This window comes from Brassica napus, chromosome C3 (genome assembly GCF_020379485.1).
Source record: "Brassica napus cultivar Da-Ae chromosome C3, Da-Ae, whole genome shotgun sequence".
Classification (NCBI taxonomy): Eukaryota; Viridiplantae; Streptophyta; class Magnoliopsida; order Brassicales; family Brassicaceae; genus Brassica; species Brassica napus.
The window spans coordinates 14,134,583-14,150,570 of NC_063446.1; the positions used below are offsets into that span (position 1 = coordinate 14,134,583).

The 15,988-nt window shown below is 35.7% G+C and overlaps 2 protein-coding genes across 2 annotated transcripts; one reads left to right on the plus strand and one right to left on the minus strand.

Annotated features, from left to right (window-relative positions):
- Positions 1–18: 18 nt before the first annotated feature.
- Positions 19–2,751, minus strand: LOC125584310 (transcription factor MYB61-like). Its single transcript, XM_048752629.1, has 3 exons — positions 2,448–2,751; positions 2,241–2,370; positions 19–2,096 (listed from the first exon to the last, which is right to left on the minus strand). The coding sequence occupies exons 1-3, from the start codon at positions 2,578–2,580 to the stop codon at positions 1,319–1,321; spliced, it is 1,041 nt and encodes a 346-aa protein (XP_048608586.1). The 5' UTR covers positions 2,581–2,751; the 3' UTR covers positions 19–1,318.
- A 10,915-nt stretch (positions 2,752–13,666) lies between these two features.
- LOC106386367 lies at positions 13,667–15,550 on the plus strand. The gene is made up of 7 exons (XM_022698108.2): positions 13,667–14,244; positions 14,337–14,439; positions 14,528–14,596; positions 14,723–14,801; positions 14,909–15,012; positions 15,086–15,147; positions 15,228–15,550. Exons 1-7 carry the CDS (start codon positions 14,093–14,095, stop codon positions 15,340–15,342), a joined length of 684 nt encoding a protein of 227 aa, XP_022553829.1. The 5' UTR covers positions 13,667–14,092; the 3' UTR covers positions 15,343–15,550.
- Positions 15,551–15,988: the final 438 nt, after the last annotated feature.

Below are 15,988 nucleotides of genomic sequence, written 5' to 3' on the forward strand. Positions count from 1 at the left end.
AAAAAGTCCATACTTCAATTCTCGTAGAAAACAATTTATTAAACAATTATACAGACTACGGAAGACAGAAAAAAGACTTACAAAGGATCTTCAATATGGTGCAAGTAAATCCGGTCAGACGTGAATCTTCATAGAACGATTCATGTAACGTAGTTAAGCATAGATCATCGTAAAGCGGATAGTATTATTAGTTAATATTATATTAAATCAGCGATAAAAAAACAAACACTTAATACTTTTTACTTAACAGTCGAGTTACTGCGTTACGTTATTTCTAAAAGGTAAAAATGGTTGGATTGGAATCTTATAAAATATTCGTGTATAAAGTAAATCAATTTTGACTTTCGGATAGTTTTAGTGAAAACCATCACATCATTTCCAAACTGTCAAATCTTCGAACTATATTTTTAACAGATATTTTCCTTTTGTGAAAATTCTTTACCTACTCCGAATTTTCTACGGCGAAAGAATATTCCGACGCCGGCCAAAACATAAGCTTTGGGTCAATGGCGACAAGTCCAATTTTCTGATAAGACTCTTCAAAAAGCACGTACAAGAGAAGAAGACTAAACAAAAATACAGCCTTTTTCCCCAAAGTTTATAATAGCCAGAAATTAAGTGTATTCGATTCCATTTTTTTCATATATGTGATCAGTCATTAAATTCAATAAAAAGAAATCATTTTTGCAACTTTTTAAATAAAAGTATTAGTTTTAAAATATTAAAATATTCTTTTTAAAAGTCAAAAAAATATACAGTTGACAGATATTTATCTCTATTTTAAAATTCGTCCATTTTAAGGAATAAAATAGAAAATACCCTTAAACTAGATCATTTCTAAAAAAATGTCACTTCTTATTAGTTGAGTTAATTCCCACTTTAGTTTACTAATTATGTTTTGCTTTAATTAAGTGTTTTCTTTGTGTCTTCTGTTTTGTCTTGTAATTAATCACAGGTGTGAAAAATGGTTAAGGATGTGACTCAGGATCACAACTCATTCACAGAAACAGACAGAAACTGATTTATTACGTTCATCATTGTTCTTCAACAGAGTAATTGCAAACTTTAGACATCTAAAACCATCAAGAGTACTACACATCATCATCAACAACGAAACAAAAAATAAATGAATATATAGTACTATGAGACTGAAAGGTTTGCATAAGATAGAAGAAGAATTGACGTATAAAACACACTTAACAAATAAAGACAGCTCAATTTTCACCCCCATGAATATACAGAACACTTAGCTCCACTCTACGTATGTGTATATGGTATATGTTTTTGTTCTATACATCTGTTAGAATTAAAAGAAAAGCTAAAGGGACTGACCAAAAGAGACGGCCATTCTCTGAAGATCCTTGGAGAACACGTCACTAGCTTCGGGTGTGCTTAAATTCTCGTTCTGGCTTTGGCTCCAAGGATCTGTAATGTTCGAAACCTTGGCTAAGTACTCTCCCTCTGATTTGATGTAGATCTGCTGAGAGCTTTGACTCTGTACCGTGCTTCCGTTGAAGAACGGTGTGTTCAAATACTCTGACCATTTCACTTCTTCAAAGTTAGGATTAGGTTTGGTTACTGAAGAAGAAGGGATTGACCATGAGAAACCGCTATTTTCGAAGAAGTTCGAAGTGTTGTTTGTCTGAAACTCCCAGTTAGATGCTGTATGGTCTCCTCTGGAGACAGTACTCGAACTGTTATCCGGAGGAAGACTAATCGAAGGCTTTACGCAAACGGGTGTCTGAAAGACAGAACCAACCATGTTTCCGAGGCTAAACTGCCCCGGAACCATGGAGCAGAGTGAAGACTCAGGTGTAAGGTTGGAGTTGAAGTTAAGCTTCTGAAAACCGAAGTAGTCTGAGAAATCAGATGGCCTTTCCAGGAAGAAGTCTTGGTTAGTTGCAGCAGAGGAGCTAGGAGACTTGTGGTCGTTGTTGCTGCCTCTTGTTGGTTTGTTGTTGTCAGCTTCGGTGATGGGTTTGTGTGTGTTCGGGTCAATGCCTCTTTGCTTCAGTTTCTTCTTTATGCTAGAGTTCCATAGATTCTTGATCTCGTTGTCGGTTCTTCCCGGAAGTCTAGACGCAATCTGTGACCATCTGATTTAAAAAAAAAAAAACAGAGGAAAAAAACAGAGTAGGCTTTAAAAACAGAGCAAAAAAACAGAGAAGGCTATGTTAAAACAGAGCATAGCCTTAAAAACAGAGGAGGCTCAAGACTTAAATTTTATCCTCTGTAATTACCTGTTTCCGAGAACAGAGTGAAGCTCGACGATGAGATTCTCTTCCTCTGGAGAGAAAGCTCCTCTCTTTAAATCAGGTCTCAAGTAATTGATCCATCTCAATCTACAACTCTTTCCACATCTCTGCAAACCTGTAGCAGACAGACTCAAGACTTTTAGTTACACAAAGGTAGTTTCTTTTTTTTTATCCTGAATTAAAGAATGTTACCAGCGAGTTTGGGGACAGAGCTCCAGCAGCCATGGCCATGATGGGTGATGTGATTGAGAAGCTTCTCGTCTTCTTCAGGAGACCAAAGCCCTTTTCTCAGCTTTTGTTTGTAACAGCAAGAATGTCTCCCCATTTAGTTTATTAAAAGCTGCAATGCTGTGTAAAGGAACAATGAAAGAGAAGAAAGCTCTATTTTTTTTCTTTATATGAAACTTTTGAAGGCTAAAGGAATCTGAGGAGAAGAAAGGTGGAGAAAATGAAGTAACAGAGCTCCAGGGAGAGATAGTATATTAATAGGACTAAGAAAAGTTGCTTTCTTCAGAATAGTTTGTTGAATTTTATGCTCTCTCTCTCTCTAGAAGTTATGAGGCAAAAAAGTGTGTATTATTAAGCTTTTGTAAAAGCAATTGATTGGTACACGTCGGATTGACTTACACCAATGGTAAAAGAATCATGGTTAACAAATGGAGTTCATGTAGTTTTTTTTTGACATTTACATCACTTTAATCATCATACATTCGTCATGTCCTCTGTGGACTCATTTTTTCATACATTCAAATGCAGAAATTAAAGTGTGATCGACATAAATTTTAATCAATCTTTTTTCTGAGTTAATATTGATAATAAGTGTGAGTGTAAGTAGTGGAGAAATGCTCATTGGTGTTTGGCCTGTTCTCGAAGATGTTACTAAATACTCTACGTACGCAGCCAAAACGGTGTGACCTCAGCAACTCTACTAGAGTTTTTAGTTCGGAAATATTCATGAAAGTCATTAGAGATTTTTATATGAAGATGGGAAGGTATGTTAATTCCATACATATATATGAAGATGGCATGAGTGTTACAAATTTTTGTCAAGTGTTCTCCTAAAATATTTTCGATATGTGGCAAGATTATCAAACTCTTTGAGTGACGATATGTCCCAAAAATATTATGAAGCTACACTCGCTGTAATGTTTAAGGTGTGTGCTTTATTGAAAGTGATTCTCAGTATTTTCTGTATATGAAAAACTAACACTTTAAACTCTCTTTTTTGTGAACCCAAAATAATCAGCGGCTCTACCAACAAAAGTACGTAGAACACTCACTACAAGGAAACAGGGGGATTCTGATGGCCGAAATCGTCAGAAATTCGTCGGAATAGACCGATTCCGACGAATTTCTGACGAACCTGTCCGTCAGTATCGTTTTGTCGGAAAAAAAAATTCGTCGGAATTTCGTCAGAACTTCCGACGACTTTCTGACGAATACCGAGAAACGTCATTCTGACGAACTTCCGACGATATTACGATGCGGACACACGAGATTAGAGTTCATCGGAAAAACTATTTACCGACGGAGAACGTTCCTCGGACAATTCCGACGTAGTGGATTCCTCGGTGTATTCCGACGGACGTTGGTTCGTCGGAATATACCGACGGACATTGGTCGTCGGAATATACCGACGGATATTTGTTCGTCGGTATATTCCGACGGAAATTGGTTCGTCAGTAAATTCCGACGGATATTGGTCCGTCGGTATATTCCGACGCCCAGAGTTCGTCGGAATATACCAATTTTAAAAATGAATTAATTTTGCATTTTTATATATTTTTTATATTAAAAATTAATTAATAAATTAAAAAAATTAGAAATTTAAAACTAATAATATTATATCATTTAAATTCATACAAACCGAAATAGAAAAAAACATTCAGAAAGTTTAAAATTCATACAAACCGAAATAGAATAAAAAAACATTCAGAAAGTTTTAAAAAGCCGAAAAAACTAAGATGAACTCGAAGACATCAAACGATCTAGCTTCTGCATTATCTCGGTGTTGAACTTCTTCTGGGATGCCAACTCAGCAAGGATAGTGGCATTCTCCGAACGGATAGTGGCATTCTCAGAAAGGATAGTGGTGTTCTGCTCCTCCAATGCCCCAATCCGTTCATCTTTGTCATGTAGCTCCTCGAGAATCATGGGATCGGCATACGGAGCTTGCGAAGAAGATGCCGGATACGAAGAAGCACGGCGGGCCAACCCAACTAAACGGCCTCCTTTCCTTTTAGGAACCGCCTACAAAAATATTTAAAGTTAGTAAATAGGGACAAGTTAGTAATCGACATTATAAAAAAAAATATTAATAAAAAAAATTACCTTTTCAACCATCTCATTTATTTGCAATAGAGACAAGTTGGTTGAAGCTCCCGTAGAATCGCCGTCATCAGAGAGAGGCTGAGATTGAGATACTATTTCAGCTTCCACCAAATCAACGACACCTTTGATCACGGGTCCTGAATTTGACCCGTCGTCTTGTTAGTGTGAGCCACCTTAATGAGTTGGAGACGATCAACGGGATTACCGTCATTTGCTTCGATCTAAAAAAACCGCCATTATTAGCCAAGGAATATATAAAATATTTATTTAAAAAATATAAAGATAAATAATAATAAAAAACTTACAAGTTCATCCTCCTTAGTAGACATAGAGCAAGCGCCGAGGTTGTGCACATACATACCTTTCCCGCCACGATCGCTCTTCCGGTTCTTGGAGTTCCTAGAAGACGTCTCTGCAGTTTCTTCCTTCTCCCAATGAGCTATCAACTGCTCCCACACCGTCCCGTTGATGAACCGTGGCCTCTTGTTCTTCTGCCAAACTGTCTTCCACGCGTTTATCTGCTTCGTAAAAGAGTCCATGACCTTTTCGTTGAATTTCTTACGGACTATTTCCGTAAAATCGGAGTGCCAGTTGAACTCTTGCTACAAAACAAACAAAATTTAATAAGTAAATATATTTAAAAAAATGTAAAAACTTTAAAAAATGAAGAGTTACTATACCGCAAACTGACGAAACCACAACTCTCGTTCGTCGGAAGGGATCACACTCCACTTTGGATATCCAAAACGGAGCATAGAGTACATCATCTGGTTGATGCTCCGGCTAATGTCATTTTTCGACTTGGTGAACCTTTAAAAAAAATACAAGTTAGCAAGTTAATTAAAAGAAAAAAACATAATGGTACAAATAAAAAAAATACTAACCAAGTGCTATGGCCTCGTCGTGGGTTGGGTTGGATAACCGGGAGATGCTCTCGACCTGGTTGTTGAACCAATAGATGAACTGGCATGACCCCCGGATCCTGTTGAGCAGCAGCGCGAGGGGCAGCGGGAGCTGGAACGGGAATATATGCGGGAACCGAGTCATGAGACGATCCCGATGCACGGGAACTGCTCACCGAACTACGTCGAAGACGGGCTGCGGGGCGGGGTTCATCCTCGGCCCTAAAAAAAATTAAAACATCAAAAATATTTTCATCTCATTTCTATTTTTAATGTTTTCATTTATATATTTACAAAAGGTTTTATAAACGTTTTAAAAAAAACTATTAAACCTTTTATTATTTATGTATACACAATTATAAAATGTTTTATAAATGAAGAAAAATGTTGTTAAATATTTATAAATTTTTTTAAAGAACGTTTTATTATACATAGTTTAGTGGAAACTTATAAAAAATTATAAAAAATTTTAAAAATTTTATTCCACATGATTTATATATATATATATATATATGTATACAAAATTAAAAAAAATTATAAATATAGAAAAAATTTGTTAAATATTTTTAAAAAATTTTAAAAACTTTTTATTATATATATTTCATTATTGGAAACTTGAAAAACGTTTTTAAAAATCAAAAAAACGTTTTAAAAAATAAAAAAACGTTTTTAAAAATCAAAAAATGTTTTTAAAAATAAAAAAATGTTCCAAAAAAAACTAAAACAACAATCCAAACAACAATCCTAACTTATATATCCTAAACTATCAATCAAACAACCTAAAATCCGAGATCTAACTTCCAAAACCCTAAACAATTGAGATTAAAGAAGGTTTGGGATGATTCTTACATGATTTAGGGTTTGGGGAACAGATATGAGGGTGAGAAGAGGATTCGCCGGTGAAGGGAGGTGGATAATGGCCGGAATCGCCGGTGTAGAGGGAGGAATCGCCGTGAGAGAGAGGATTTTTGAGAGAGAGAGGCGGAAATAACGAAGAAGGAAGAAGAAGGGTTATTATATCTGAAGATTCCGACGGACACGGGTTCGTCGGTATTCCGTCGGTATAATTAAAATATACCAAATGCCGATTCGCAAAAATTTTCAAGAGGTTTGGTTCTCCCGGGCAAATTGAATTTCCGACGGAATGTGTCCGTCAGTATATTCCGACGGACTGTGTCCGTCAGTATATTCCGACGGAATTCCGACGACTTAGTGTTTAGGGTGTTGATTTCAAGTTTCTAAATGCAAAATCCAAATCTTTGATAATATATATAGTATTTCCATAAAGATTTAACAATAAAAATGTTTTATAACACGATTTTACACAACAACATTTTTTGTAGGGTAAGCTTATATGAATATGATTGTATAAGTATATGAATGTTAAGATGAGATGTTGTGAAAACAATGATATGCATACATAAATATTTTAATGAGTTGTTATATTTGAACGGTTGCGATCTAATACTATACTAAACACTTATTATGTGTTATTTTCATAGTTTTGACATCTAAATTTATAGATTTTTATGATTGAATGTTTTTAGAAACACATGTCGTCGGTATATTCCGACGAATTACCGACGACCTTTCCAAATTTCAATGAAACCCAATGTCGTCGCTATGTCGTCGGTATATTACGAGGGATTTCCGACGGACCAAAAAAAAAAAAAAAAAACTAATGAGAATCTTCTGAATCTTCATCAAACTCCCCAACCTCGGCTTCTGGCTCCGAATGTACAACAACATCATGTCCAAACACAGTCAAATTCTCAACGAGTTGAACATTTTCCAAATCTTCAACTGCCTGGGCGTTGCTGGTAGACTCTGGTTGCAATGGTTCATCATCATCAGAAGTTCCATCCACTCGTCCTCTTGGGTTGATTTGCGTTACAGTAACCCATGGATCGTCTCTGTACGTCACCCGAGGGTAACTGATGTAGCACACCTATACATATCAATTATACAAAGTATTAGTAAAATATATAACATTAATTAATTATATTGGTAAAAAATTATGAATAGATTGACATACCTGATCAGCTTGCGAACCAAGAATGAAGGGATCATAATATTGAAGTTTCCGCCGCGAATGAACTGATGTAACACCAAACGCATCAATCTTCATTCCTCTATCTGGGGTGGTGTCATACCAATCACAATAGAATACTACACAACGCAATCCAACCATTCCAGGAAATTGGATTTCCAATATTTCTTTTATGTTGCCGTAGTAGACATCGTCACCGGAAGAAGATGAAACACCAGCATCATATGTTGTCTTAGAATGACCTTTCCTTGTGAATGCATATCCTCGCGTACAAAATTTAGGATATGATTTGACCACATAGTTTGGTTCCTGCACAAATTCGCGTATCCAATCATCGAACACAAGACCTCTGGCCAAACCATCATTCACCTATAAATTAAAAACATATATGATTGAAAAGTTAATTAGTTTATATTAAATTTAAACTAATCATTTGCATAGGGTAATATGATATATGACTCACATAACTACGAAGCCACGCAGCAAATCCGTTATCTCTAAGTTGTCGAAGCTCATCTTCTGTTGCATGCCTGTGAGTCATACGCAACTCCGCCATATATACACTATATACAAAAATATTATCAATATGAAATAAATTTATTGAATATTAATCTAACAATAAATGAATAAATATTTTTACCTCTCATATTGTAGAACATCTTCACAGTTGGTGAGCAAATATGTTTGCAAATGAGCGTGCTCAGTGTCCGTAAGTCTCCGCTTCGTGAATTTTCCACTAAGTCGTCCTATTTCCTTGAACATGCTTGGGACAGTAACATGATATGTTGCTCTCTCCCCTCTATCATCATGCCGAGCAGGTCTTCGGTGTTTTGTATGCACTTCTGGTGGAAAATAATTTTCAGCAAAGATTGCAGTTTCTTCATTGATCACCTGTGCCACTATAGATCCTTCCACCCTGCTTTGATTTTTGACCATCTTCTTCAGATGATGCATATAACGCTCAAAAATATACATCCATCTGTACTGCACAGGACCACCAAGTTCCAATTCTCTTGCGAGATGAATAGCAAGATGTTCCATTACATCAAAGAATGATGGAGGAAATATCTTCTCAAGGTTGCACATGCTGACTGGTGCGTTTGTCTTCAAATTATTAATACCCTCTTCAGTCACTACTCTGCTGCATAAGTCGCGGAAGAAAACACTAATCCCTACATAGATAAAAGACATAATTTTCGTAAGTATTAAGTTTTTATAAGCATAATTGTTAAATATAAAAATAAATTAAATTGTAAAAATATAATATACCTGCAATTGCTTCATGAACATTACGTGGCAATAATGCTGAAAAAGCAAACGGAAGGAGGCGCTGCATAATTACATGACAATCATGACTCTTCAAGCCAGTAAACTTTCCTTCGCTTCTATCAACGCAGTTCCCCAAATTTGATGCATATCCGTCAGGAAATTTCACTTTATCTGTAATCCAATCAAAGAACTCTTCTTTTCTAGCACCATCTAGCCGATAAATGGGAAAAGGGCCGTACCGTTCTCATCAACGTGAAGTTCAGAACGATCACAATATCGACTAAATCCAACCTTGACTTCAAATTATCCTTCGTTTTACCTTGGATGTTAAGGACTGTGTTCATCAGATTATCGAAGAAGTTCTTCTCAATATGCATGACATCTAAATTATGCCGCAATAGATGACTCTCCCAATATGGCAGATCCCAGAAAATACTCTTTTTGTGCCAGTTATGTAGCTCTCCAACCGCACTGACTCGAATGTTTTCATGTCCACCTACATCTGGCGTCCTTTCTGCATCAAAATACCTAAACTGCTTCAACAAATCTTTCCCACTAACTTCCTCAGGTGGACCATCAAACACCTGCTTGTTCTTCGTAAACGAAGTCTTACTCCTGCGGTATGGATGATCAGGTGGTAGAAATCGTCTGTGACAGTCAAACCAACACGTTTTCCTTCCGTTCTTTAGTTGGAAAGCATCTGTGTCATCTTGACAATATGGACATGATAGCCTCCCATGTGTTGTCCATCCAGATAACATACCATATGCTGGAAAGTCACTTATTGTCCACATAAGTACTGCCCGCATCTGAAAGTTTTCTTTGCACGAAACATCGTATGTCTCAAAACCATGCGCCCATAGTTGTTGCAACTCATATATCAGTGGTTGAAGAAACACATCTAGTGATCTTTTAGGATGATCTGGTCCGGGGACGAGAATTGAGAGAAACAAAAACTCTCGTCGCATGCACAAGCTCGGCCGTAAGTTGTACGGTGTCACAATAACTGGCCATAGAGAATACTGTCTTCCATGCTTTCCAAATGGGCTGAAACCATCAGTAGATAATCCAAGATAAACATTTCTTCTCTCTTCCGCAAATTCTGGATATGTTGACTGGAAATGTTTCCAAGCCTTTGCATCTGAAGGATGTCTAATCTCACCATTTGTGGAATGCTCTGCATGCCATCTCATTGCTTTTGCTGTGCGCTCACACTGATACAACCTCTTCAATCTTTCCGTCAAAGGCAAATACCACATTCTTTTGAATGGGATCGGAACTCTTCCCCTCGTCTCCTGATAACGAGGTTTTCCACAAAATTTGCATACATTCCGTGTCTCATCCGCTCTCCAGTAGATCATGCAGTTGTCAATACATACATCTATCACTTCATACGGTAGTTGAAGACCGGCAACAAGTTTCTGAACCTCGTAGTATGAACCCGGTGCAAGGTTATCCTCAGGTAGAATACCTTTGACAAAATCAGTAATCGCATCCATACATTCTTCAGCCAAATTATAGTCTGTCTTAATACCCATTAATCTAGTTGCAGATGATAAGACTGAATGACCATCTCTACAATTTTGATACAAAGGTTGTTTTCCTGCATCCAACATGTCAAAAAATCTCCTAGATTCGGGATTTGGTTCTTCCCCTCTATAATGATCATGTACCATCTGCTCAGTACCTACACCATAATCTATATCCGTTCTAGATTCTTCTAACCTAATATCAGGCTGAAGTTCACTAACAGGTTGAGGTTCGCTAGTACTACCATATTCATAACCAGTTTCCCCATAAAGGTACCAAACTTTATAATTACGTGAAAACCCTTTCATATACAAATGAGTCCAAACATCAAATTCTTTTATAACCTTATTATTATTGCAAGTAGAGCAGAGACATCTTAACATACCACTTTTTGCATCCGGTTGCTGTTGAACAAGCCTCATGAATTCTCCAATCCCTTGAACGTATTCTTCCGTAAGCAAATTGGTGTTCGGATCCAAATGAGGTTTATCCATCCACGAACGATAATAAACTTCTGAAGACATGATTTTCACGGAATTGTTATGACTAAAGAGAATGAAGAGAGAATGAAGTGTGAATGAGTTGAATGAGGAGGGGTTGTATTTATAGGAAATTGCTTACGGCCCTCCGACGACTTTCCGACGAAATTCCGATGGATGTAAAGCAGTCCGTCGGAATTCCGTCGGTATTGTCCAATCTCAGACGGCTATATAACGGTCATATATATTTGTCGGCAACGGTCACATGGTTCGTCGGAAATTCGTCGGAAAATTCCGACGGAATTCCGACGACTGTACTGTCAATCGGAATGTCATCGGAAATTCGTCGGAATATACAGACGAACTTCCGACGACTACAACGGTTACATTTTTTATCGGAATGTCCTCGGAAAATTCCGACGACCCTTGTTTCGTCGGAATTCCGTCGGAAATGGCCGACGGAATTCCGACGACTTCAAATTTTTGGATTTCGTCGGAAATTGGTCGGTAATCCGTCACAAACGTCCGACGACATTGATGTCCGTCGGAACCTCCGTCGTAATTCGGCATGTTTTCTTGTAGTGATTCTATTATTAATACTCACATTTCCTGTACTGCGTGATCTTCCCCTTTTAACACTACCTTTGTCTTCATAAGACGATCTTCTAATGATCTTAAGATCTATCACCGATATGTGAAAAGATTATGTATTGTTAGACTGAACCAAAGATTGCAAATCAGAAGAAAGAGTAACAAACAAGATACTCAAAAAATTTCCTATTACATATACATGCGAGAGAAAAACCTCTCATTTAATTGTTTAAACATTACTTATGCTCAATAAAAAACTTAGTTGTTGAGAACTCAAAGAAAAGTTCCACTGCCCCCGTGAAACAGCCTTAGAGAATTAACAACGCTTAACAATAAAATTGATTGTTGGTCTTTGCACCAAAAAAATAAATGATGGGCCAACTAAACTTTGTCAAATTCATATATAAATGTCAAAGGTCCATTTTTAAATATTTTTGCAAAATAATTATATATTTTTTTTTTGGTTTTAAAATAGAACATCAGTTTATGTGAAATAATTATATTACAGTATTCTTACTTTTAAAATAAGATTTACAAAATTAAAAATAAAACATAAAGTAATAAAATTAAAATAAACTTATAAATTTTATAAATATTATTTATATAAATTATAAGAAAAATTAATAGATTAAATAATTTTAATAAAAATGTAATTCAAAAATTATTTTATCTGATATACAGGTTATTTAATATATTTATTTGATTATGTCAATATCAAAAACCAAATAAGCAACTGACATAACTTATAAATATTTAAAAACATGATCAAAATGTATAGATAAAAAAAACTAGATCTATATCATTTATCTATAAATCAACCAACAATACAATATATAATACTTATGAACAAAGTTAAACATATACAAACATTTACTAACCGAAAACAACTATAAATATTATATATTGCAAACTAAAATAACACCCGCGCGGATACTCGGGTCAAAGTCTAGTTACAATCTAATGCCACTGCTTTAAACACAGCCGTTTTATATATTTTGTATTGATGAGAGAGAGAGAGAGGAAACAGACTTCCTCTTGATTTCATGTTCATCTTCTGCATCCCTCTCCTCCATCTCAGCTGTCTCGCTTTCGCTTTGGGTCCTTCCTCTGCTTTCATTCCCATGATATATTTCCATAGCACTTATCTGATAACGCTAAAGAAGAAAGCTTGGTTAACTTACACCACTGTCAACCACATGAAGGCTACTTCCACTTAGATCTCTTCGCCAACTTCATCCCTCCTTTCAAGTTCCATCTCCTTCTCTCTCTTTCTTTATCTTTCGGCCTTTAATTTCACATCTTTTTCTGAAAGTTAGAATCTTTGCTAGGTTATGTGAATTGTTTTTTTGTTCATGGGTCTGGTCAAAGCTTTGATTTTTTTGTTCAAAGCCATGTACTTTATCCGTTAATTGATCTGAATGATTCACGTATTCATTGGTTCAGACCTCATGTTGTATTGTTTATGCAAGTCTCTATGAAACAATATAATTCCTCATATTAATGGTTATAGAAACATAGCTTCCAGTGTTCCAAAGCTGCTTCCTTTTTTTGCAGGAATCGAGCAAAGAGCGATACAACGTTCCAGATGCTCCTGTTCGAGCTGAAAGTTGATCCGTATATGAAATTTTAGTTGTAAACATATTAGTATAAATTTTTAATAATATTTTTTCATAATTGGTAGGTCGTAAAATTAATGTGTATTAACTTTAAAAAATTAGAAACCAAAACAAATGTTTCAAAGTTTCAAAAAAAAAAACAAATGCTTCAGTCTGTTATGTTCATGATTGGTCCTACTTGCAATTTGTTAATAGTTCATTTAACATGTTTTGGTCACTGTCCGGAAAACGTTATACAGTAAATGTATAGTTGTTTTGAGGATATTTAAACAGTATGATTCATAATCTATAATCTCTTAATTGTATACAGAAAAAAAAAAAAGACACTACGACATGAGAGGATGTCATATATTGCTATGCATTGAAACAGCTGGAAACTCCTAATTAATAATTAGTACACTGGATCCGCCTGTACGATTTCTCATTCGGTGCATGAATGGTTAGCATTTTCCATTTTTGTGTGCTACAGGTGCATTCTTACAGCCAATGCACACAATCACAAGATTCCATAATAAAATGTGAATTTAATTATATTATTTGTATTTGTTTTATGATGCCATGGTATAGCAAACGTGTATACATATCACATATAAACAAATATATGAATATACAAATCAAGATACGTTCTTTTTATGATGCCATTGTATGCAAATACGCAAATTGTAAAGCAAATGTATATTTCTGTCGCCTCATGTATGAACACATAGATACATGAAATATATTCATTCTGTTTATGGTCTACGATACTATTGCACGATGGTTTTGTTACCTTTTAAATAATAGGAGTATTTTTTTCTAATCAAGCAGACGTTTGTGGTTGTCTTTCCAATCATGAATAATTAACTATTTGTTAAACAAAAATCTATATCTTACTATTGCAAACTAATGAATAAGAAAATTAATGAGAACCAAAGGAACTCTACATTATTATACATTTTTATTATTTTTCGGGTCACATATATAGTTTTTGCTTTTTATTCGGAGCTAGGGTTTTATTTGTATCTTTCAATGTTTGAACTCTTTAGAAATCTGTTTCTTTAGTTTTTTCTTGTGGGGTTTGGTGTGTTTAATGGCGAATCATTCATGGTTAAGCGGCGATTGGAATCACCCGAATGCGTACTTCAGAAACTCCATGACGTCGCCTGAAAGCTCAGAGATGAGACACCACTCGGGATATTGGAGCTCCGAAGAACAAGCAATTCTCGAAGATGGTCTTGCTAGGTAATTAGTGACTTCTCTCAATCAATACTAGTTTTCCCAGTTTCTTGATTTTTTGTTGTGATGATTAATTGACTATTTATTTTTTCACAAAGATATTCGTCGGAACCGAGTATTTCACGTTACGCGAAAATAGCGTTAGAGCTTCAGAACAACAAGACCATTAGAGACGTAGCTACGCGTTGCAGATGGATGCATGTAAAAGTCTTCTTAATTATACCTTCCGCAAGTTATGTTGTTTTCTCTGTTTCTTATTCGCTTCCTTCGGTTCTTGTTTATGTGGCAGACGAAAGAAAATAACAAGAGAAGAAAAGAAGACCACAAGGTGTCGGGAAGAGCCAGGGTTGACAATCAGGTTTTTCAACATACAATCTAACTAGTTCTGTTCGGTTTTTATCAGCTCGTCTTTTTGTTGTTATCTAAAATATTCAGGTTTAAGCTGCATATGATGTAATCTCCGTTTCATGTTTGATAACTTCAGGAGGTTATTGATATGGTGGTGGCTTCAAACTCAGCTACACATATGTTTGCATCATCACATCTTCTTAGAGAAGAAGATGGTAAGTATATATATCTTTGATCCAATGATTCTTAAGGATGCTTCAAGATTTTATCTTGAGGAAATAGATATGGAAATATCAATAAAGATTCGTTTAATGGTATGCAGGGATCAATAGCGAGCTTCTTAAACAGAATGAACAACTCCTCAGTCAGATTTCTGCAAATCTAACAAATTTCAATCAGATTTCTACAAATGTCACATCCTTGAGGGTAAAGTATAGATGCCTTACCAACTTAAACTGAGGGAAAAAGTTATTTTAACTTATTCTTTTTTTTTTAACAGTTAACAAAAAACTTGACTCTCTTTTGCAAGAGCAGAGACAACATCAGGAAACTTCTCACAAAGTACGTAAAAATCATCAATTCTGCAAAATGTCTCGTCTATGTTGTTGTATTCAGTGTAATTAGTTCTTTTGATCTTACAGTTTGAGTGAGAATGCCCCGGAGCAGATGAAGCATATGCCACCATGGCCGGAGAAATTGAGAGATGATCATGATGAGCTACTTGATTCAATCCTTCCTCCCTCACCTATACAATGAACTACTCTTTCTCTTTTTCTTTCTTTGCAATTCAATTCTTCAGGACATTATTTTTTATTTTGTTTTCAATTGGATTTCAGTTATTAGGTTTTCTCCCAGTAGAAGCCCTAGCTTACAGCAGAAGTTTAGATATTTGTAACTGTATCAAACAAAGAACATTTGATGCAAAAGCATTTCCGTTGTTAAATGTCAAGATTAGTCGAGCCAAGAGCACCGGTGTTCTTAATATAAAAAGTGGCGGATCAAAACACATACAACAGATCATGTCCATCAATTCAAGTTGCATGCACACAATGCTAAGTAATGATCTAAAGGATTTTAATGCTTAATCATGTTTCTCTCCCAAACTGAACTAGATTACTGTATACAAGTAAAAATTTGGGTATGTAAATAGTAAAAACGAAATTAATAAATACCTAGATGTAAGAGGATTTCGAGGATGTGAGCACGTCTCATATTCATTGAGGAATGGTCGGGTGGACGCGTTAGCAAAAGAAACAAGGATCAGAAGCTTTATTTTTTTCCATATAGACCAGATCCGGCCAGACCGAGATGCTCATCTGAGAATCGGTTCGTCTGATCACCACTTGATTTAGCGTAGATTGACAGCACACAAAAATATATATATATCACAAAATTGGTAATG